Here is a 25,177-nt window from a genome sequence, read left to right on the forward strand (position 1 = left end):
CTAATAAATGCAGCATACCAAGGATTTTCAGTTTAGAAAGGGAAGGTCTGGAAAATCAGTGAATGCTGTGCTAAGGCCCGGTTACACCAGAACATCGACACTGGTCACTAATACGGAAATCCACGAATAAAAATTTCCTTAAAATGAGCTTTGGCATCCTTAAATATTTATGACTGAATGCCTTATATTTTATCAAAAGAGTATCACAGCCTAACGCTTAACCTAATGTGCGCTTAATTTAACACAGTTTTATATAACTTTTGTTTTTTTTTCTCTTCAGATCCATAATGATTTTTAAATCGAACACAAAAACATTGGCAACTTATGGAAAAAAAATAAGAAATGTTACAATATTACAATCAGGTGGTTTGCCAAGGAATGCAGAACAAATTAAAAAAATAAATAAAGCATGAAAAAGAGCACTGAGGAACAGAGAGCTGGAAACCATGGGCAGTACGACATGTTGACAAACGGCACACTATGAGCAGTGTTTTTCCACGTGGTACCTGTCAGCAGTCTGTATGCTGGGCTGAAGCACAGGTAAGAATTCCTGCTGCAGTAACCCCATGGGAGGACTAGAAGGCCTTTAAAAAACAGCAAACAGCAGCATTCAAACACCCACACCGACTCACCCTGCACTGCAAAAACAACACGCCAGAGAAAATGCACAAGACTGGAACAGACTATGCAGAAACCCTTGAACCTCCACGGCCCCCCCGGGACACAGCGGTGTCTTTCGGGAGGACGGGAGAAGCTAGCAGTCCTCTCCCTGCACCTGCTGCTGGGGCATGTCCAGAGCATCTTGTGCCTGGGCCCCGAGCTCAGCCCACTCGAGGTCTGGTGTAAAAGCAGCCACCGAGAAAGAGGATGACGAGACGCAATGAAACGGCGGTGCGGAGAGGGGGTCACACTTGAGAAGACATGTTTTTGAATCCAGCCTCCTTCACTCTCCACTCTGCTCAAGCCCCCACCAATCCCAGAGATGGACTGGGAGGCTTCTGGTAACCATCTTTGCCAGGTCTGAAGCCCCAGACTGAAGAGGCCCTTCTGGGATGACTAGAGGGCCTGGCCATGTTTTTGACTAAGAAAGGCTGAGCCTTAATTTCAAAAAGTATCAAGTAAAGGAACAGATGCAGGGAATAAAATGTCTGGGACCCGTGGCCTTGCTGAATTCGAAACAAAGATTTAGTGCACAGGACACGGTTTTTTCCATTTTCACCCAGTCTAATACAACTAAGATACTGCAAATATTGGCAAAGAACTAGTTCTCTATTTTAAAATATGTTAAGGACAAAGTGTCTTTGTTCTGTTGGTCAGGCTCCGGGTGCCCTTAGCATTGGTACTATACCGCTAGCGTCCGAGCAGAGCAGGACAGACTCACAATCTTACCCAAGGGAGGGGGTGCTGTACACTTCTCACAACACCTCTGCCCCTCAGCTGGGGGTGCCACCCAAAGGTCTGCAATGGTTTCAGAGAATTTGTTTGGAACCCAAAGGGAAAGGAATATAGATAGTTTTGCTCAAGATTCTAATCCTTTCCTCCTTAGTAAGAGCTCTCTGGCTTTATGCAGCTTGCTTCTCCCGCTGGTTAGGCAGAAGTAATCTGAAATGCAGGCTTCCAATGAACTTTGAGACTCGCACAGTGAAGACTGGGCAAGTTTCTAGAACGTCAGCTCACTAAGTAACAATCCCTATTCTTGCTTCCAAACAGAACAGCAGGATTCCTAAGAGGCTTAGTGGTCTTCTCCAGGGTGTTAGAAGGCATTAAAGTTTATATTGACCAAGGTGGGGGAGCCTGGAATTCTCTCTCAAAGCCTAGAAATGCAGGCTGTGTCTCCCTGCCTTGCCCTAAACGACTCTTTACAGTGATATTATCTGGGTGTCCAAGAGCGCCTGCTTTCATTCCTTGTCCTAAGGGTTGTCTGCACATAACCATGTCACTGTTCAGCTCGATACAAACTGGCTACAGAAGAAAGGGTTCAGTACGAGATCCAACTGCTGATTTGGTAAAAGTCCATTCATTCACATTTCCAGTTAAGCACTATCTGAAGTGAGAGATCATCTATACGTTTAACCCTTAGTAAATGCAGGTGATTCGAAGGCTGTTCCTATAGCATGATAATTTGTACTGTGAGTGTTAATGTGGATTAACTAAAAGGCTATTAATATCAGGCATGTTTTATATATCCAGCCTCAAAACCTAGAAATCTTTCATTTTTAAGCCCACAGAAGGGGCTACCTAAGCTCCCATAACAACAAATCATCTTTGTTCTTGAACACTGTTAAGAATATTTTTACCATGCAATTATTTCCCCCCTAGTTCTTATTTGCAGTCTTAGGGAAGGGAATGGAGATGGGAAGATGAGCATGTCCAGCGCATCTTGCCTAAGCAACCTCATGCATAAAGGTCTCGTGTTTTCAAAAAAGAGCATTTGTTCTTTTATTTTAGATGTTTAAAATATCTATTAATCATATTTACAAGGTGAAGGACAAAAACCCCTTTAATCTTCCCATTCTTCTGAATGGATTCCGTAAGACCCTCTTCTCAATAGGAGTGATGTCTGCGGTCGTACATATCCCCAGTGCACATTTTGAGCTTCCCCCTCAACATTTCTAAGGCTCTACAAAGATAGAAAAAGATTGGATTTTTGCTCTCAACAACTGAAAACTCATTCATTTTGCAACTGAGAGAAAAAGGACAAGCTTTTCAGCCTTAGCGATGCTCCCTTCTCACTCGGGACTCAGTCTCTTGCAGTGACTCTAACATGGACTCCTGGCCATGTTGAGTCTGCAGGACACAAAGGAGGAAGTAGGAAAATAAAGCTATACGTGGCATTTACAGCACAGAGGATCTATTATCCAAACTACAATGAGTACTGAAGGATAGAAGCAAGATTTATGAGCTATTTAAAAATCATAAATGGTCACTAACTTCATCTAGATGTGGGAGGGCATGCCTGAGACCAGGCACCCCATCGTTATTTCTCGGGCAGGTGTCTTCTTCTTAGAGACACTAGACTCTGCTAGTTTCCCTTGCGCTATGCAAGCAAAGACAACTGCTTGGGAAGGCTTCAGATAAATACTGAAATCCAATTTCTAGATAAAGTCTGTAGCTTTTCCTAATCTACTACAACTTTAATTAAGCATGGCTCTTTCTTAATTAAAAGCATTCTCTATCTAACCAGAAATTTATAGGATTAGCCTGTACATTTTGGAAAGGAAAAGATATCAGGAATGAGGCTTTTGTTTAGAGGGAAGGTTTCCAAAGTGACAGAAATATCCCAGTTTAAACAATGTTTTATCAGAAATGTAGTTAAGGAAACACCAAATTGCAAAAGGTACCCAGAATCAAATCTACTCTCTCAAAAATGGAGACCAGGTTTGGATTCCTTTTTTTTTTTGAGATTTCTCAAAGCTACAGAAACTTACAAATATTTCCTACAAGCACACGAAAGGTGAGCATGTAGTGTGGGAGAGCGAGACAGTATGCTTACTTGATCAGCATCCCTTGATTGGGCAGTAATTCCAGATGAATTTTCCCACCTTCCTGAGTTCTTAAGTAGGCAAATTCCTCCAGCATATCGATATCTGCAGGGCAGGTTCAGGTTAACCACGTTCAGAAACAAGGTGCCCTATCTCTCAGAGGAGGACCGGGTGGGCAGTGACCAAGTAAATTGCCCACAGCCACCCAGCCAACCAGAGTCAGTACTGGAACCCAGGGTGATCTGATTCCCAAACGAACAATTCTTGTACCAACCAGACTACCTCATAACGATAAGTAGGTTCCTCCTACAGATGCTAATTGAACAGATTCTGTATGGACCTAACAGAAAACTCTTTTGTTTTCTTTATAAGAAATGAAAGGGGCAGTGGGGGGTGTTGAATCCCCGGAAACAGTTAAGTATCTTCCTAGGCACTTGGACAAGACAGCACGTTCCTCACAACTCGAAGGTGGTCTTTCCGTACCAACAGTATGAAACCCAACACTCCCTACAGCCGAAAGCCGCTGCTGGGCTGGGAGCGCGTGTGGCGAGTTCTCAGTGGCTGCTGTGACGCCTGTGACATGGAGAGGCCCCAGGAGGCCCTGTGCTGACAGAAGAAGGCCAATGAACATTCTATTCTGTGGCCTCACCAGCCACTCTGGGCCTCTCAGGAACTGGAAGGCTCTTCATGTAGGCATCCTGGGTACCTGCCTAGAAGTTGCTGGAGGTGGAAAGTGGAATTGAGCTACTCATGTTCCTGATTCGGTGCACCACCTCTGTGAAGCCTTTTAGGACTCTCATGAGAGACCAACTGCCACAGGCCCATTTTTACTCGTCATTCTCTCTTTCTTCCCCCAAAGTAGAGTGAAAACCAGTATTTCTATCTGGAATGATTCATTCACTTCTGTAACATGCATTTATTCTTAAAAAAAAAAAAAAAAAAGTAAGAATTTCTTATGCTCACACAGGAAAAAGGATACTTGTAACATAGTTGAAAAAGTTCTCGTATTGGAAATTTCCTTGTTGGCAAATCTTATTGACAGCTTTCAAGAAAAGATTCTCTCCCCGCGGCCACTCTTGCTGAAGCAAGACGATAACGTGGCCCAGCGCCATGTCGTCCCTGCTGTCCGTGAAAGCCCGGAGCTGCAAGACAAGGATTTGTGCAGACACGGAACGGAAAGGAAATCATGGGGTGATCGTAAATATACCAAATATCACTTCCTGAAAAAAACGCTGCTATGTGAAAATATGTGATCTAGGGAACAGAGCAGAACACACACCCACCATGCAAAAGCATAAAGGCTTCTGAAGGGCGGTGAGTCCTAACCCAGAAGCCTGGGTCCCCCTGCTGGGAACAAGGTCACTAGCAGTGTGTTCACTGAGCATCCTGATGGGAGCGGGCCGTGCCTGGCAGGCCTGAAGCTCTCTCTGGCTTTGGGAAAAGGGCGACAGAAGCTGAGTGGCTCTGTGTGGCAAAGACAAGAATCTGGGGATTTCTTTGAAGGGGGCAGGGCGGGTAAAGGGTGGGCCAGAAGGCTGGGGAGAGAGAAAGGTTTGGGAGAACATGGACTGGGGAGCAGAAAGCAGTGAGCAACAAGGAAGGAAGTGGCAGTGAAATGCAGAACCGGCCCAAGGACTCAGTGAGCAGCTAGGCCCCAAATCACACTTTAAATAGTTTCTGGTGCCCCAAGGGATTCTGACCATGAGTGAAGCCTGGGAATTACAGCCCTAAAGCAGAGACCGGATGCTGCTGTTCTCTTGCTCACACACCTTGGTGAAATGCACACTAAGGCTTGGCTCTACCTGCAGCCAAGGGCCTGGCATTCTTCCAACAGCCTGGAAACCTTCCTGGCTCTGCTGGTGTTCATCCTAAAGCCTGAAACGCTTCCACCTGCTACATCTTTAGGATAACAAACTTGCCATCCCTCTATGAACCCAATGGCATTTGCAATTTTTCTTCTAGCTAATATATTCTGACATACACAAATTCATAAACTATTTACTGACCATCACTAGAGGCAGGTTATTCGGATAACTGTCCCAAGCCCATTTGAAAACTGCTCTAGGATGGAGATCATCTCCTACTCATTTGTGCCTAATGCCTCCCACAGTTACTATTTGTTCATTGCTAGCCCCTGTGCTCTCTCGATGCCACCAAGTCACTCCAGATCATCAGAACAGTGTTCCAAATTAAATTTTGCTCATGCTAATCAGTTTCCAGCTTACCTTAAAGCAAGCCAGCATTAGATGCAGGCAGTATGGCATGATAGCCTTGCTGGTACAAGGCAGCAACTTCAGATCTGAACCTGTGGACAAAAGGGCACAATAGGTCTGTTATTAGTGACGAAAAGGGCTTTGAAAAGTATATATTTAAGACACTTTCCAGAAAAAGATATAAGCAACAGTCATATGATTTCAAATATAGTTAAACCACGACTGTATTTCATGATAGTGAAACTGGTTTTTGAATGATCTCTGGATTTTATTTATCAATCTTCTTTCCTAACCTTGCTTAAATACTTTTTATTATAAAACATTTCAAATGTAGAGAAACAAACACAGGTGTTTGTAATACTGTGCTCAACACTCAGCTTATAAAATGTTAATGTTTTCATTTTTTTTTTTATTTTTTTAAAGGTTTTATTTATTTATTTGACAGAGAGACACAGTGAGAGAGAGAACAAAAGCAGGGGGAGTGGGAGAGGGAGAAGCAGGCTTCCTGCTGAGCAGGGAGCAGATATGGGGCTTGATCCCAGGATCATGACCTCAGCCAAAGGCAGATGCTTAACAACTAAGCCACCCAGGCGCCCCATTAACGTTAACATAAAGTATCACAAATTTAGTTGAAGCCTCTTGTGCACCTTTTCAGCTGTCCTCTTACCATCTCCCTAAAGTATTATTCTGAATGCACTGTTTTTCATTCCTCAGCAACAGAGGAAAGTTTTGCAAGTTTTCAGTTTACTATATAAATGGTGTCATACTGTATGCATCCTTCTGCAAACCGTTTTTGATATGAATACCGATAGCTCTAGTTCATTGATTTTCAATGTTTATACAGTATTCTATTTACATGACACAATTCATTTACCCATTCTTTTATGGTAGACAGTGAGATTTCCATTTTTTCACTATTACAATGTTAAAATAAACATTCTTATACATATTTTCTTGTGCACTTGTGGGAAAAAAAACCTTAGGCAACAGTTTTCAAACCAAGACCTTAATCTTTTCCTTTCTGGCATGTGTTCTTTATATCCTAAATCCTTCTCTACTCTAAGGATGAAAGTAGTAAGAAATCATGGAGATCCTGTACACACATAATTACACATGTTCATGTGTCTAAAACAGAAGGTTCATGAAATACAATTTGCCCCTTTCACAGGAGAACTCATTTTAATAATAATATTATATTCTATCTCATTAAAGAGAACGGTTGAAATTCATGACCTGGGAGGTGAGGACCCAAGTCTGAAAAGCACTGATCTAAGGGATTTAACTAGAAGACGTATGTAACTAGGTAATGAGATGTTTGACCTGGAATGGTTAAATTGGTCTCCATAGTGATGGTATGAGTTTATATACCTTCCAGAAGGAGACAGACAATGTGTGTCTTCACATCCGATAGTCAGTATTACCACCCTGCATTCTTTTTTTTTTTTTTTAAAGATTTTATTTATTTATTTGACAGAGAGATCACAAGCAGGCAGAGAGGCAGGCAGAGAGAGGAGGAAGCAGGCTCCCCTAGAGAGCAGAGAGCCCGATGCGGGGCTCGATCCCAGGACTCTGAGATCATGACCTGAGCCGAAGGCAGCGGCTTAACCCACTGAGCCACCCAGGCGTCCCACCACCCTGCATTCTGACCTGTCTGATATGGTAGCTTACTGTTTTTTAACCCAAATTTCCCACATTGTTAATGGGTTGAGAGTCCTTTCAAATGGTTTCTGGTCATTTGGATTTCTCCTTGTGTGAATCTGTTGTTTGTATTCTTTGCCTGTTTTTCTGTGATAGGTTGTCTGGTTGTTTCTTACTGGTTTGAAGGAGCTCTTTCAAAATCCTGGAGAGAAAGTTCTTGTTGATTCTCCATGCTGTGTAAATTTCTTGCAGGCTATGGCTTATCCTGTCACTTCGTCACAGTATCTTTTGTTGCTATTTTAATTTTTTAAAAAAAGATTTTATTTATTTATTTGACACAGAGAGAGAAATCACAAGCAGGCAGGCAGACAGGCAGAGAGTGAGGGAGAAACAGGCTCCCTGCTGAGCAGAGCACCTGACGCAGGGCTCGATCCCAGGACCCTGAGATGATGACCTGAGCTGAAGGCAGAGGCTTAACCCTCTGAGCCACCCAGGCGCCCCACTATTGCTATTTTAATTTAATGGGACTAAATTTACTTACCTTTTCCTTTCTGTTGTGTGGTTTTTGTAGCCTGATCATTCTCTACCTAGAAGGCCCAAAGAATCCTTTCTTCTAAAAGCTTCAAAGTTTTACTTTTCATTTTAAATCTTAAAATTGAAATAATTTTGTGTAGTGTGAAGGCGAGATCACATTTTTATTATTTTTATATTTGGATCAATTGCCTCACTACCACTTATTGGATATACTCATTCTTGGCCCACTGAATACCACCTGTTTCTTAGTTCTCTATTGTGTTCCATTAGTCAGTCTCTATGCCAACACTATACTACCTCTATTAAAATAAGTCTTGAAGTCAGCTAGGTCCAGTCTTAAGCCACCTGATCTGCTTCTGTTTCAGAGACACACTTTCTGAAGGGGTCTGGGCTATATCTTCTTCTTCTTTTTTTTAAGTCAGTATTAATCAAGACTGTCATGCTTTTGTCTTTTAGGAAATTTTTAGTGTCCTAATAAATCTACCTACCAGTCACAAAGACCTTTTCTTCTTTTTTCAAAAATGAAAATAAATGTTTACTTAAAGTTATGTATTATACCATATAGTTTGTTTTTCTGTTACATATTATTTTTTATTTAAGTTCAACTAGCTGGGCGCCTGGGTGGCTCAGTGGGTTAAGCCGCTGCCTTCGGCTCAGGTCATGATCTCAGGGTCCTGGGATCGAGTCCCGCATCGGGCTCTCTGCTCGGCAGGGAGCCTGCTTCTCTCTCTCTCTCTCTCTCTCTGCCTGCCTCTCTCTCTACTTGTGATCTCTCTCTGTCAAATAAATAAATAAAATCTTTAAAAAAAAAAAAAAAAAGTTCAACTAGCCAACATGTACATTAGTTTCAGATGTAGTGTTCAATAATTCATCAGTTGCATATCCAGTGCTCATCACATCACATGCCCTCCTTAATGTCCATCACCCAATTACCCCATTCCCCCATTCACCTCCACTCCAGCAACCCTCAATGTGTTTCCTATACTTAAGAGTCTCTCATGGTTTTTCTCCCTCTCTGATGAATTCCCATTCAGTTTTCCCTCCCTTCCCCCATGATCCTCTGTACTATTTCTTATATTCCACTTAAGAGTGAAACCATATGTTAATTGTCTTTCTTGTCTTCTGCTCAGTATAATACCCTCCAGTTCCAGGTCTATGTAAATGGTAAGTATTCATCCTTTCTGATGGCTAAGTAATAATCCATCATATATATATAATATTATATATAATATTATATATATATATGTATATACTGTTTTCTTTATCCGTTCATCTGCTGATGGACATCTTGGCTCTTTCCGTAGTTTGGCTATTGTGGACATTGCTGCTATAAACACTGGGGTGCAGGTGCCCCTTTGGATCACTACGTTTGGATCTTTGGGTTAAATACCGAGTACTGCAATTGCTGGTCATAGGGTAGCTCTATTTTTAACTTAAGGAACCTCTGTACCTTTTTCCAGAGTGGCTACATCAGCTTGCGTTCCCACCAACAGTATAGGAGGGTTCCCCTTTCTCCGCATCCTCGCCAATACCTGTTGTTTCCTGAGTTGTTAATTTTAGCCATTCTGACTGGTGTGAAGTGGTATCTCCTTGTGGTTTTGATTTGTATTTCCCTGATGCCCAGGGATGTGGAGCATTTTTTCATGTGTCTGTCGCCCATTTGTATGTCTTCTTTGGAGAAATGTCTGTTCACATCTTCTGCCCATTTCTTGACTGGATTGTTTTTTGGGTGTTGAGTTTGGTAAGTTCTTTATAGATCTTGGATACTGGCCCTTTATCTGATATGTCATTTGCAAATATCTTCTCCCATTCTGTAGCTGTCTTTTGGTTTTCCTGTTTCCTTTGCTGTGCAGAAGATTTTTAATCTTGACGAAGTCCCAACAGTTCATTTTTGTTTTTGTTTCACTTGCTTTTAAAGACATGTCAAGCAAGAAGTTGCTGTGGCCAATGTCAAAGAGGTTACTGCCTACATTCTCCTCTAGGATTTTGATGGATTCCTGTCTCACACTGAGGTCTTTCATCCATTTTGAGTCTAATATTTTTGTGTGTGGTGTAAGAAAATAGTGCAGTTTCATTCTTCTGCATGTGGCTGTCCAATTTTCCCAACACCATTTGTTGAAGAGACTGTCCTTTTTTCATTGGATATTCTTTCCTGCTTTGTCAAAGATTAGTTGACCAGAGAGTTGAGGGTCAATTTCTGGGTTCTCTATTCTGGTTCATTGATCCATGTGTCTGTTTTTGTGCCAGTACCACACTGTCTTGATGATGACAGCTTTGTAATAGAGCTTGAAGTCTGAAATTGTGAAGCCATCAGCTTTAGTTTTCTTTTGCAATATTCCTCTGGCTATTTGGGGTCTTTTCTGGTTCCATACAAATTTTAGGATTGTTTGTTCCAGCTTTGTGAAAAATGTCAATGTATTTTGACAGGGACTACATTGAATGTGTAGTTTGCTCTGGGTAGCATAGACATTTTAACAGTATTTATTCTTCCAGTTCATGAGAATAGAATGTTTTTCCATATCTTTGTGTCTTCCTCAATTTCCTTCATAAATGTCCTGTAGTTTTTAGAATACAGATCCTTTACCTCTTTGGTTAAGTTTATTCCTAGGTATCTTACGGTTTTTGGCACAATGGTAAATGGGGTCAATTCCTTAAATTCTCTCTTGTTAGTGTATAGAAATGCAACTGACTTCTGTGCATTGATTTTATATCCTGCCATGTTGCTGAATTCCTGTATGAGTTCTAGCAATTTTGGTATGAAATCTTTTGGGTTTTCCACATGAACTATCATGTCATCTGCAAAAGAGAGAATTTGACTTCTTTGAAAATCTGAATACCTTTTATTTCTTCTTCTTGTCTGATTGTGGAGGCTGGACTTCTAGTACTATGTTAAACAGCAGTGATGAGAATGGGCATCCCTGTCGTATTCCTGTCTTTAAGGGAAAAGCTCTCAGTTTCTCTCCATTGAGAATGATATTCACTATGGGCTTTTTGTAAATGGCTTTTATGATATTGAGGTATGTTCCCTTTATCCCTATGCTGTGGAGAATTTTAATCAAGAAAGGATGCCGTATTTTGTCAAATGCTGTTTCTGCATCAATTGAAAGGATCATACGGTTCTTGTCCTTTCTTTTATGAATGTGATGTATCATGCTGTTGATTTGCAAATGTTGAACCAGGCTTGCAGCCTAGGAATAAATCCCACTTGGTCATGGTGAATAATCCTTTTAATGTACTGCTGGATCCTACTGGCTAGGATCTTGGTGAGAATTTTGGCATCCATGTTCATCAGGGAAATTGGTCTGTAATTCTCCTTTTCGGTGGGATCTTTGTCTGGCTTTGGGATCAAGGCAATGCTGGCCTCCCAAAGAACGAGTTTGGAAGTTTTCCTTTTTTTTTTTTTTTAAAAAAAACAGCTTCAGGGGGCGCCTGGGTGGCTCAGTGGGTTAAGCCGCTGCCTTCGGCTTAGGTCATGATCTCAGGGTCCTGGGATCGAGTCCCGCGTCGGGCTCTCTGCTCAGCAGGGAGCCTGCTTCCCTCTCTCTCTCTCTCTCTGCCTGCCTCTCTGTCTGCTTGTGATCTCTGTCAAATAAATAAATAAAAAATCTTAAAAAAAATAAATAAAACAGCTTCAGAAGAATAGCTATTAGTTCTTCCTTCAATGTCTGGTAGATAGAATTCCCCTGGGAAGCCATCCAGCCCTTGACTCTTGTTTTTGGGAGATTTTTGATTACTGCTTCAATTTCCTTATTGGTTATGGGTCTGTTCAGGTTTCCTATTTCTTCCTGTCTTGGTAGTATGTAAGTTTCCAGGAATGCATCCATTTCTTCCAGATTGCCTAAACTGCTGGCATATAGTTGCTCATAATATGTTCTTTTTTTTTTTTTTTTTGTTTAAAGTTTTTTTTTTTTTAACAAAAAGAGATCAAAGGTGGGCAGAGGGGAGGGGGGGGGGGGGGGGGGGGGGGGGGAAGCAGGCTCCCCGTGGAGCAGATAGCCTGATGCAGGGCTCGATTCCAGGACCTGGGATCATGACCTGAGCTGAAGGCAGAGGCTTTAACCCACTGAGCCACCCAGGCACCAGCTCATAATATGTTCTTAAAATTATTTGTATTTCCTTGGTGTTGTTGTGATCTCTCCTCTTTCATTCATGATTAATTTGAGTCCTTTCTCTTTTTTTTTGGGTAAGTCTTAGAGATATATATATATATATATTTTTTAAATTATTTGACAGATCACAAGTAGGCAGAGAGGCAGGCAGAGAGAGAGACAGGAGGAGGAGGCAGGCTCCCTGCTGAGCAGAGAGCCCGACGCGGGACTCGATCCCAGGACCCTGAGATCATGACCTGAGCCGAAGGCAGAGGCTTTAACCACTGAGCCACCCAGGCGCCCCGAGATATATTTTTTTAAGACAATTTTCAGTCATTTTTTAAAGTCATTTTTTAATTTAGATCTTTTTAATTCTTCCAAAAACTAGCTTTTAATTTCATTGATCTATTCTACTATTCTTTTGGTTTCTATCTCATTGATTTCTGCTCTAATCTTTATTATTTCTCTTCTCCTGCTTAGTTTAGACTTTATTTGTTGTTCTTTCTCCAAGTCTTTTAAGTGTAATTAGTGTGTTTATTTGAGACTTTCCTAATTTTCTTTTTTTTTTTAAAGATTCTATTTATTTATTTGACAGAGAGAGATCACAAGTAGGCAGAGGCAGGCAGAGAGAGAGGGGAGAAGCAGGCACCCCGCTGAGCAGAGAGCCCAATGCGGGGCTCAACCCCAGGACCCTGGGATCATGACGTGAGCCGAAGGCAGAGGCTTTAACCCACTGAGCCACCCAGGCGCCCAAGACTTTCCTAATTTTCTGAGAAAGGTTTGTATTGCTATGTATTTCCCTCTTAGGACCACCTTTGCTGTATCCCAAAGGTTTTCAACAGTTGTGTTTTCATTTTCATTTGTTTCCATGAGTTTTAAAAATTCTTCTTGTATTTTCTGGTTGACCCTTCCATTCTTTAGTAGGATGTTCTTTAACCTCCAAGTGTTTGAATTATTTCCAAATTTCTTATTGTGATTGAGTTCAAGTTTCAAAGAACTGTGGTCTGAAAATTTGTAGGGAATAATCCCAATCTTCTGGTACCAGTTGAGACCTGATTTGTGACCCAGTATGTGAACCATTCTGGAGAATGTTCCATGTGTACTTGAAAAGAATGTGCATTTTCTTGCTTTAGGAAGAAATGCTCTGTATATTATCTGTGAAGTCCATCTGGTCCAATGTGTCATTCAAAGCCCTTGTTTTCTTCTTGATATTCTGCTTAGATGATCTGTCCATTGCTATGAGTGGGGTGTTGAACTCCCCTACTATTACTGTGTTATCAATGTGTTTAATTTGGTTATTAATTGGTTTATATAATTGTCTGCTCCCAAGGTAGGAGAATATTTATAATCGTTATATCTTCTTGTTGGATAGGCAGTTTAAGTGTGATATAGAGTCCTTCTTCATCTCTTTGGTTTAAAATCTAATTTGTCTGATATGAGGACTGCTACCCTAGCTTTCTTTCGATGTCCATTAGCATGATAAATGGTTCTCCATCCTCTCACTATCAATTGGGAGGTGTCTTTAGGTCTAAAATGAGTCTCTTGTAGATAGCATATGGATAGCTCTTTTTTTTTTTTTAAAGATTTTATTTATTTATTTGACAGAGAGAGATCACAAGTAGACCGAGAGGCAGGCAGAGAGAGAGGAAGGGAAGCAGGCTCCCTGCTGAGCAGAGAGCCCGATGCGGGACTCAATCCCAGGACCCTGAGATCATGACCTGAGCCGAAGGCAGCAGCTTAACCCACTGAGCCACTCAGGCGCCCGGCTCTTGCTTTAATTCAATCTAATACAATGTGTCTTCTGTTCACAGCATTTAGCCCAATTACATTCAGTAACTATCAAAAGATAATGAATTCAGTGCCACTGTATTACCTGTAAAGTCCCTGTTTCTGTAGATTGTCTCTGTTTCTTTCTGGTCCATGTTACTTTTGGGCTCTCTCTTTGCTTACAGGATCCCTTTTAATATTTCTTGCAGGGCTGGTTTAGTAATCACAAATTCTTTTAGTTTGTTTGTCCTAAAAGCTCTTTATCTCTCCTTCCATTCTGAATGACAACCTTGCTGGATAAAGTATTCCTGGCTGCATGTTTTTCTCATTTAGCACCTTGAATGTATCATGCCAACCCCTTCTGGCCTGCCAGGTCTCTGTGGGTAGGTCTGCTGCCAGTTTAATATTCCTACTCCTGTAGGTTAAGAACCTCTTGTCTGGAGCTGCTTTCAAGATTTTCTCTTTATCGCTGAAGTTTGCAAGCTTCACTAATGCATGTTGGGATGACGATCTATTTTTATTAATTTTGGAGGGATTTTCTACCTCTTAGATTTGAATGCCTGTTTCCTTCCCCATATTAGCTAAGTTCTCAGCTACAATTTACTCAAATATACTTTCTGTCCCTCTCTATTCTTCCTCTGGGACCCCAATAATCCTAATATTGTTTTGCTTTATGGTTTTGCTGATTTCTCAAAGCCTCCCCTCATGGTCCATTAGTTGTTTTTCTCTTCTGCTCAGCTTCCTTCCTTTCATCTTGTTTTCTATGTCACTGACTCTCTCTTCTGCCTCATTTGCCCAAACTGTTAGAGCATCCATTTTTAGACTGCATCTCAGTTAAAGCATTTTTTAAAAAAGATTTTATTTATTTATTTGACAGAGAGAGAGAGACAGTGAGAGAGGGGATACAAGCAGGGGAAGCGGGAGAGGGTGAAGCAGGCTTCCCACTAAGCAGGTATCCTGAGGCGGGGCTTGATCCCAGGACGCTGGGATCACGACCTGAGCTGAGGGCAGATGCTTAACGAATGAGTCACCCAGGTGCCCCTCAGTTAAAGTATTTTTAATTTCAACCTGATTAGATCTCAGTTCTGCACTAAGAGATTCTCTAGAGCTTTTTATGCTTTTTTCAAACCTAGCTATTAACTTTATAATTGATATCCTGAATTTCATCTCTGATATCTTACTTATATCAATACTGCTTAGATCTGTGGCAGAGTATTACCTCTGGTTCTTTCTTTTGTTGTGAATTTCTCCTTCTAGTCATTTTACCCAGAGAAGAATGAATGAGTGAGAGAACAAAATCAAAAATATCAACCACAACCCAAGACAAATACACACTAGAAAAGTCTGAAAAGGTCAGAAACCAAAAAAGAAAAGAAAAAGGAAAAAAAAGAAAACAGAGCAATCCACTTGGTCCTGGGTGTATTTTGTCTGTTTGTTAGAAGACACTAAATCCCAAAATTGTAAAGAACGCAAAACATATATATACAAAAATAAAACTTAATACAGTGAAAGGAAGCAAAAAAGGAAGACTATATTTATAAAAGGTAAATGTAAAAATTAAAAAAAAAAAAAAAGACTTAAAAACAAAGAGTTGCTCCAATAAGAAACTAGTTGAGAAGGAAAAAAAAGAAAAGGAAAATTTTAAACTGAAAAATAAACGAATCATGAGGAAAGAAACCCTTGAATTCTATATACTATTTTCCCCATCCCTGGAGTTTGGCAGTTCTGTGTGCTCTGTAAACTTGGCATCTGCCTGATGTTCCAGTTGATCTTCTGGGGGAAGGGCCTGCCGCCCAGATTCTCAGGTATCTTTGCTTGGGGAGAGTTGCACTGCCCCTTGCCAGGGCGTGGGCTCTGAGTAAGCTGTTTCCAGTTGCTCTATGTGGTTTTTGTTCCTGAAAGGCTTTCTGTGCCACTCTAGATGAGAAAAAAAAAGGGTCGATCTCCCAGCACTGGAGCTGAAAGACTGCAGTCCCTCTCCCTTTAAGGAAACCCTAAGGGAAGAGCAGTCTACATTTTTGTGTGTACCAAACTCTGCAGGCTCCTGCGGCTTGCACACCCACCAATTCTCCCAGGGAGGGAGGAAGGTTGCTCTAAGCCTGCTGCATGCAGGGCCCCCACATGGGCAGCAATACTTTTTTTTCCTAAAAAATGTTATCATTTTAGCTTTTCCATTTAGTCTCGGCTCCATCTCAAATTGGTTTTAGTGAATAATGTGACATAAAGCTTGAGGATCCTTTTTCTTTCTACACCAGAGGGCCTTTGTTCCAGTACCAATTGGCTGAAAAGGCCTTCCTTTCTCCAAAGAATTGGTCTGGTGCCTTCACTGAAAATCATTTGACCATATCTGTACGGGTTCCTTTCTGGATTTTCCACTCTTAGGCCAATACTGTCTGGATAACTGTGGCTTTCTATTAAAAGTCTTGCTATAAGGTGGGTAAGTTGCCCAGTTTTGTTATCTTTTTCAAAACTGTTTTAGCTAGATTGCACTTCCCTACAGATTTTAGAATCAAATTTGTCAGTTTCTACAAAAAAAAAAAAAAAAAAAAAAAAAAAAAAAGTCTGTTGGGATTCTGATTGGGATTGCACTGAGTCTATAGGTACTTTTGGGGAGAACTGGAACCCTAACATGAGTATCCTAATATGAGTCTTCCAACCTATGAACATGATTTTGCATACTTTTCAATAAATCTTTCCCAAAGTATTTCATGGTTTTTTATGTTATTCTATTTGGAGATTCTGTAGGTTTTTCTAATATAGCCACATATGTAGCTGCAGTCATACCTGTGAACAAAGATAGCAGTCTTCAACCTTTATGCCTCCTTTTTCTTCCCTATTGTGCTGGCTACAAGGTCCAGCATGCTGAATTGAAGTGGTAAAAGCAAACACTCTTGTACCATTGCTGATTTTGGGGAAAGTATTTGCTATTTCACAGTTAAGGATGATGCTGAGAACAACTATTTCTAGCTTGCTGAGATTTTTTTTAAAAACCATGAATGATAAATGCAAACATAATGGAACCTATCTGCATCTATTAAGAGAATCATGATTTTTCGCCTTTACTGTGCTAAAGTGGTGATATTACAGTGACTGATTTTTCTACGTTAAACCCACTCTGCATTCCCACTCTACTTGATCATATGTGTTACCCTTCTTATATGCTGTTCTCTGTAATTTGCTAAGATTTTTTGAGGACTTTGGGAATCTGTGTTTATGATGGATATTGGCCTTTAATGTCCTTTTCTGGCAATGCTCTTATTTGGTTTTGCTGTTAGGGTTATGTTTGCCTTAAAAACTGAATTGGGAAGCATTCCCTCTTTCTCTGTTTTCTCCAAGAGTATGTGTAGGATTGGTGTTATTTCTTCCTAAGCGCTAGAGAGAATTCACCAATGAAGCCATTTCAATCTGGAGTTCTGTGGGAAAGTTTCTGATAATAATTTAATTTCTTTGATAGATGTAGGAACATTCATATATTCTATTTCATTCTGTTTCAGTTTTGGCAAGTTGTGTTTCTCAAGGAATTTTTCCATTTCCTCTAAATTGTTGAATTTATTGGTATAGAGTTATGAGTAATTTATTCTCTTAGTGTCCTTTTGATTGCAGTAGGATCTGCAGTGACAATTCTTCTTTCATTCCTGCTATTGGTAACTTGTGCTCATTTTCTTCCTGATCAATCTTGTTAGGAATTTATCTTCTTTTTTTTTTTCTTTCAAAAAAACAACTTTTAGCTTTATTAATTTCCTTGATTTCATTTTCTATTGCATTGATTTCTGCATTTATTATTTCCTGTCTTCTACTTTCTTTAGGTTTCATTTGCTTACCTTTTTCTAACTTCTAATGTGGAAACTTAGAACCCTGACAGTGAATCTCTCTCTTCCTTTCTTATATAAGCATTACAACTAAATTTATGTAGGTTTTAAGCAATGTGTTCCTTGAGGTGAAGCTCAAAATAGCCTGAGAGGGAAATGACAGGAGATACTTCTTAACTAATCATTGCCAAGTTTTCCGAGAATTGGTAGAGATAAGAAAAGGAGTTCAGGATATTCCTCAGAGATAACAAACTTGGGAAATGAAGACAACTTTGGAAGAAAGATTTACAGTTGCTTACGAAATCGGTGCCAAGGACAAGCTTGGCAAGAGATTAACTTTTTTTACAGTTTGTCAAACCCCTCAGATCACATAGTATTATTTCATCAGGAATTGTAAAGAATTTCCCAGCCTTGGGTCCTAGAGCCATATTATAAAATAAGAATAAAACTTGCACTGTACCTTTTCTAAATTTGGGCTTTATTTTTGAGGGTTCTTCCTGTGATTTGCCTCCATCTTGAATGGGGAGTACCATGTAGCACATCAAATCAAGGACTTTTTCACATGTCATCTAAAGAAGATCAGATGAAAAGGTACCAATCTGAAATTTTCTCATTGAAAGCAAATCAACAGAACACTAATGTATGTGTAGCAGACGACTGGGCAACGTGTGCATATGGAAGTCTGTAGCACTATCTCAAGACTCTGCGAGACCATTACCGTTTGCTCAACAGCAAAAATGTAGAAAAAGTAACTGAGATTGAATCGAGGTACTAGACTTTTGGGGGAATAATAACTCCTTTGCTGTTAAAACAAAAAAACAAAAATGAAAAATCAGTCAAGTATTAACTAAATCCCCAATGCGTTTAATAGCACAGTGGCATCCAAAAGAAGTAGGCCCATCTTAAAGACATTTACTAACTCACTGAATAGAAAAATCAACAAAATGGGACACAGAGTACTGAAATACTCTGTATTAGATATACAGCATAATGTAAAATGAAAGAGAAACAAGGTAGGAAGATTTTCCTTATCTCAGCCTTAAAGGGAGGGAAGAATTTGGAATGTGGAAAAGAGAAAAAAGGGTTTTAGTGGAGAAGAGAAAGATGTGGGGAAGGGCTGGGTATTGTTTAGGTGATTAGGTGAGGGGAAGGAGGGCGTGGTTTAGGAAATAACACAGACAAAACCAGTCTGATGTAGTGCTGGTGGCTGAGGGAGGCCTCAAGTGCCACACTGGCGTTGGGGGGGGTATTGCTCTCGATCTATAGTGAGTGAGCCATCATCTATAGTCTACCTGTTCTAGTAACAGGTAGATTCCATTTGGGGAACATGTTCTATGCATTTAGCACAACCTTCTTATTATCCCCATTTTACAGATGAGGAAGTGGAGTGTTAAACCCATGCTTCCCACCCTTTTCCATGTCTTGACGCATCCAGAAATATTTGTAAGGCTGCTCAGAGCTGGCAGCACTAAACTGGGGGCTTTGGCTGCCTCAAGCCACAGCTAACTGAGAGGGTTGGTATCTTGGCACATACAGAACCCACCCAGGGCCACAGGGTTGTGAATCTCCAGCTTGAAGAGCTCGACAGCTTGGTAGTTCAGAACTTGAATGCTGGAGTTAGACAGTTTGGTGAGGTAACTTGACCCAGGTCATAGAGCTAAGAGGTGGTGGGGCCATGATGTGGACTGCAGAGTCATATGTCCACCTCCAGCCAATATCTTCCGTAAATCCTTCCTTGACTACATGGACCCCGGTGAAAACACCCTTTCCCGAATGCCTACTGTGCATATGTCAGGGCATACCACTTAGTATTTGATTTTTCACTGTCTTCAATAGATACTTGCACTTTTCTCTGTAACTCAAATTATATGTCCTGAATCAGGGATCCCCCATTCCCCATACCCTGCTTATATGCCCACCCCCAGCACATAGTTCAATTCTGGACACTGAGGAAGTTAGTATTTCTGTTAAGGGGAACAATGACAGCAATCTCTTGAAAGCAATGACCATAGCTCAAAGATGGAAGAAGAACTGGGGCAAAAAACTCAGTTCAGAGCAAGGATTAGAGTGGTGGCCAAGGAAACAAAAGGCACTATACCAAAGATATTAGCTTCATGCTGGAAGAATCAAAATGATTAGGCAGAGTAAGAGCCAACCATGACCTGAGAATTTTATACCTAATGACCAGAGAATGAAGGAAACTCACATCTGTACATGCTGGGTCTGAGCTGAAGACAGACAGCTGAAGGCAGCTGAGATCCAGGAGGCAGGTTAAGTTAGAAACCAAGGATATAGGCCTAACAGTGATCAGCTTTGACTGAAGCCCTCAAAGAGAATGCGTCTGCCCAGCTTATTTAAATCTGTTTATTTTATATTCTCTAATATGATGCTGAACAGCAGTGCCTTGTGTAACTCTCTAATTCTACATGATATATGGATATCTGAGTGGGTAAATATGTGTTCTCTTTCAAGTTCTCAGGGAATTCACTGAAACTTAGAATTAGTACCTGATAATTACATAATGATGGAAGAAAAATATTTTCAATTTTCAGGGCACATACTTAACATGCTATCTGTTTCCTCCTAATTATCATCATGGCAAATTATAAATCATATTTCAAAGTTCAAGTTCAAAAACTTTATTCAGGGTTACTAATCACAAAGTAATCAACTTAACACATAGAAAGATGAGAAAGAAATCAGAGTTTGTGTGTTCAGCTGTGACCTTGAATTTATACAATATAAAGAATAAAGGATGTGCTTATCATTTTAATTGAATTCAAACATTTATTAATAATTGAATTCAAAGCTGTGCCGACCTCTGTGGTCAGTGCTATGAGAGATTCAAAGGTAAAGCACATGGTCTGCGCCCTGCGGTAGGAGGGGCTCACAATCACAAGGAAGCAGGCTTGTGTATGTAGCTGCTCCGCAGCACCATGAGGTGGACTGCAGAGTCGTATGTCTCTGCATGCTTCGAGAGCAGCAGGAAGGCACAGAGGGAGAGAGAGTCTTACCCAGACTCCGTGCTGAACACAGTCCCGGTGCAGAGCTTGACCTCACAACCTGGAGATCATGACCTGAGCTGAAACCAAGAGTCAAGACACGTAACTGACACCCCAACTCTGGAGACTCAGGGCATCTGATGCTCAGAGAAGCTAATGGCACTCCTCCATTTCCCACTCAGTAAATGCTTCTTCTGTCCAAGTACAATAGCACTGATTCTGCTCTGAAGGGATTCCAGGTAAAAAAGTAAAGAAAAATAGAAGCCATCCTCCAACAAAATGGAAAAAGGAATAGGAAATCTGAAAAGTAGCGCAGCCTAACTTCAGGGAAGCTGTAACTAAAGAGAAAACTAAGTAAAACAAAATTATCAAGACTTTTACTAGCAGATTAGGTGACAAAATCTAGGCAGAAAAAAATCCGATCTCAAATAAACATGCACTGAATTAAAAGGCCACTCTAGGAAAAGAGGAAGCCCTGTGCACACTACTCACTCTGTACTCCCCCAGAGCAAAGTGGCAGGTTGCGAGCTGGATGAGTGCCCTCTGATGTTCCAGGGTCCCCTGTCCTGTGATCTGCGGCTGCGGAAGCGATCCCTGGAGAGCTGCGAGATGATGCAGACTCGCTATTGCTTTTTTATATTGACCCTAAGAAAGACGTAACAGCAAAGAAGTGAAAAACATTGCCGTTAAAAAAAGTCTCCAGGGCGTGCTGGGGTGGCTCAGTCATTAAGTGTCTGACTTCAGCTCAGGTCATGATCCTGGGGTCCTGGGATTGAGCCCCAGATCAGGCTCCCTGCTCAGTGGGAAGCTTGCCTCACCCTCTCCCACTCCCCCTGCTTGTGTTCCCTCTTTTGTGCTCTATCAAAAAAATAATTAAAATCTTTACAAAAAAAGTGTCTCCAGAGTTGGGGTGCCACAGTCAGTTAAGTGTCTGACTCTTGGTTTCAGCTCAGGTTGTGATCTCTGGGTTGTGAGGTCACGCTCTGCACTGGGACTGTGTTCAGCACAGAGTCTGCTTAAGACTCTCTCTCCCTCTCCCCCTTCCCACCGCTCTCAAATTAGTAAATAAATAAAAATCACCAGAGTTAATTAAGCATACAGATAAGGTAGCTCTGTTTGATCATCTGAGGAGGAAAAAGGAGACTTAGCAATAATCAAACCCACTTATTTAAAGCTAGGTGGAGGGTTCTCTACACAGGTACTTTATATGTACAAAGATTTTTCTTTCCAGTCTTAATTTTTTTTTTTTTTTTAAGTTTATTTATTTTTTGGTCATCTCTACACCCAATATGGGGTTTGAACTCATGACCCTGAGATGAAGAGTCACGTGTTCTACCGACAGGTCTAGCCAGGCACCCTGGGTCTTAAGTCCTAAGACTAAAGAAAATAATAAGCTTTTGGATAAAATACAATTTTGGATATACCATTTCTTACAAATATTTTACTAATAATACCCTTTCTCCTTTATGTAGGATGGAAGCAGCAACCTATCTGTTCCGACAACAGAGGTTAGAAGCTCTCCATCTTCTTAGGGAATTATTAGCTCTCTCCATTCCAGGCCTAAGTGGCTCGAGAACAGGAGAGCAGAGCAGAAGGACTTCACCACAGTGGAGAGAACGACGGGTGAGAAGTATGCATCTCTTATTGGAAAGTAAAGATCTTACTTTTACAGAGGGGTATGGCTGGACATAGTGAAAGTAACAAGAAGATGTGGCCTTGTCATTTTCTTTTTTTTTTTTGAGATGAAAGGGGACCATCATCCCTCTGCCACTGAAGACAGAACACGTCTTCAGGGTATGACTAGTCTACAGAAGGAACATACACATCTTGCACGCTATGGTCGGTTCATGAAAATCATCATCCTATACACACTCAGGAACTTAAAATATACATAACCTACCTGATAGATGATCATGTCAGTGAGGAAGATTCTTAACCAAAGCCAAGTATCTGTCTTCCACGCCAAACAAATCCTTGTAAATTCTGAGAATTCAAAAGTAAATTTACCAAAAAATGCGTTAACAGAAGCAGAAAAAAAACAAACCCAGCAAAACAATGGAGAGAAACTTCCAAAAAATGGACAGTAACTATCGACCTTTAGATCATTTCTAAAACAATGATCTAGAATTTCAATTAGATAGTAAAGTTAGAATATAATACTTTTCAGTAACCCATAAGCAGTATTTTTATTAGGCCTCAACATTTACGAAGCACATACCATATCCCAAGAGCTGTTCAAAGTGTTTTCCACATATTACCTCATTTATCTTGTAAATTACTTTACTCTCCTCAGAAAAAGATAGTTTTATTTTCAGCCAGCTCGGAAAACAAAGATAAAAAGCTAAGAGTTTTACTCATTTTTTTAAAAAGCCAAGTTATAACGGGCGCCTGGGTGGCTCAGTGGGTTAAAGCCTCTGCCTTCGGCTCAGGTCATGATCCCAGTGTCCTGGGATCGAGCCCCGCATCAGGCTCTCTACTCAGCCGGGAGCCTGCTTCCTCCTCTCTCTCTGCCTGCTTCTCTGCCTACTCGTGATCTCTGTCTGCCAAATAAATAAATAAAATCTTAAAAAAAAAAAAAAAAAAAAAGCCAAGTTATAACAAAAGGAAAACTACCCCCCACCCCGAAAGGTCACATACATGTTTACAATTCTAGATGTGACCGGGACAGAGGGAGTGAGGCTCTTTCTACCTAGAAAAAATGACATGACACACCTGACCGAGGGTTGTGCATAGGTACGTGATGGCAGGCCAAGGGATGAAGGCCCACTGGCCAGAAGTACAGTAAAAAATACACTGTTGATTCAAAGTAGAGTAAAAATCCATAGCTTAGCAACGCACTAGTGATTTCTAAGTAATGAAGAAATACTTAATAGTTGTATTCTCAAAGGAAAACAGGCTTTGGGTAGGGTGAGTTTTTCAGGCAATGGAGTTAACGCAGATAAAAATAGCATTACCTTTTGTAAGATTAGCTACACAGGACCTAAGAAAGATACAAGGCAGGACAGAACCACTAACAGCACAAAACAAACCCAGCAAGAAAAAGAAAGGAGGCCAGCAATACGAATGTTAAAAGACCAAAAATCTCTCCCTCAAACTCCACCCCAAGTCTAATTATAATAAACACTCAAGGGTAGGGGCACCTGGGTGGCTCAGATGGTTGGGCGTCTGCTTTCGGCTCAGGCCATGATCCTGGGGTTCTGGGATCAAGTCCCGCGTCAGGCTCCCTCCTCAGTGGGGAGCCTGCTTCTTCCTCTGACTGACTGACTCTCTCTCTCTCCCCCGCTCTCTCTCTGCCTCTCATGAATAAATAAATATTAAAAAAAAAAAAAACACTCAAGGGTAGAAGCTAAGACGTAAATGATCATTTGAATATTTTTTGATCATTTCAATATTAATAATGCCAAGAGTTTTACTCATTTTTTAAAAAAGTCAAATAAGTCTACTCAAAAAAGAATCCTATTAACTGTGTGAACTACTATAAGCAATTAAGCTCTAAGTGTCTTGATGTTCCAAGAGGAACAACGCTTTCTTAAGCACAATGATTTTATATAACACATGAAATAGCACTAATGTGACAAGCATGTTCTTACCCTTGTCAAGGAATTCTAGGGAGTAGAGCAACTCCCAGCTCTCCCTGGCTAGCTTAAAGCTCTCGAGCACTTCAATGGAGTTAGCAAGCTCCGCTTTATTGACTACGATGTGACGATTTCTCCCTTTTGCTGAACAGTCTTCGTCATCTGAACTCTGCTTAGAAGGTGAACAAGGTGATTAACTTAAAATCGTATACAAGTGACACTTCAACAACACAGGTTAGAACTACACAGATCCGTTGACACATGGATTTTTTACAGTCCAGCACTGTAAATGTATTTCTCTTCCTTAAGATTTTCTTAATAACATTTTCTTTTGTCCAGCTTACTGTGTTGTAAGAATACAGCATATAATACACAGAACATACCAAATATAGGCTCATTAACGTTATTGGTAAGGCTTCTGGTCAAAAGGAGGCTACTAGTAGTTAAGTTTTAGGGGAATCAAAGTTATACAGAGATTTATGACTGTGCAGGATGGGGGGGTTGGCGCCCTACCCCCATGTTGTTCAAGGGTAAACTACTCGGAAATTATGTTTATTATCACCAATTCTGATTACTGTATGGATTTTATATCAAAGGATACTATCATGAGGATAATTTTTTGAACTTAATTATTTGGCTTTAAAAATTAATGCATAAATTTTGTATCTTTTCACTCTCACACATTCAATTTTTACCTTAAAAACTAAACTTATGTTTTTCTGATGATAAATTCTAAGCTTATGTTGGTTTCTAAGTAAAGCTATGGAGTTAAAACTTCCAATAGTTTAAAAAATTTAAGTGTTATTAAAAACCCCAAGTTAGAGTTTTACATTCAGAGATACAGCTTACGTGGCATATGTTTTATAGTTTTTTTTCAATATGTGAAATAACTTAATTTGCTTCCAAATAAGTTTATCATGCAGAGGAATAAAATTAAAGCCCAAATGCCCTAAGAATCGGAGAAATGACTCTTACTAATCTTTTGTTCCCTATACATCCCTCCTCCCACGGCCACCCTCTCTAGCTCCGCTGCCCCATTGCACGGTGGTGGCCAGGAACTATGTTTGCC

The 25,177-nt window shown here is 40.6% G+C and overlaps 1 protein-coding gene across 8 annotated transcripts in view; it reads right to left on the reverse strand.

The window, feature by feature from the left end:
• Window positions 1-25,177, reverse strand: part of LOC111144415 (integrator complex subunit 10) — a 39,618-nt gene that overhangs the window by 2,645 nt on the left and 11,796 nt on the right. For 3 of the 8 annotated variants that reach the window (XM_022498693.1, XM_022498700.1, XM_022498695.1), the window contains exons 10-17: window positions 24,124-24,277; window positions 22,434-22,516; window positions 21,026-21,178; window positions 17,992-18,100; window positions 5,708-5,787; window positions 4,462-4,624; window positions 3,494-3,587; window positions 507-584 (exon numbers count right to left, since the gene is read on the reverse strand). In XM_022498693.1, coding sequence (XP_022354401.1) covers window positions 507-584; window positions 3,494-3,587; window positions 4,462-4,624; window positions 5,708-5,787; window positions 17,992-18,100; window positions 21,026-21,178; window positions 22,434-22,516; window positions 24,124-24,277 — 914 coding nt within the window. Of the gene's footprint in view, window positions 1-506; window positions 585-3,493; window positions 3,588-4,461; window positions 4,625-5,707; window positions 5,788-17,991; window positions 18,101-21,025; window positions 21,179-22,433; window positions 22,517-24,123; window positions 24,281-25,177 lie in introns of all 8 variants that reach the window. The other 5 variants (XM_022498697.1, XM_022498694.1, XM_022498698.1 and 2 more) reach the window with 4 other exon arrangements.

Source organism: Enhydra lutris, unplaced genomic scaffold (assembly GCF_002288905.1).
Source record: "Enhydra lutris kenyoni isolate GAN:26980312 unplaced genomic scaffold, ASM228890v2 scaffoldscaffold11, whole genome shotgun sequence".
Taxonomy (NCBI): Eukaryota; Metazoa; Chordata; class Mammalia; order Carnivora; family Mustelidae; genus Enhydra; species Enhydra lutris.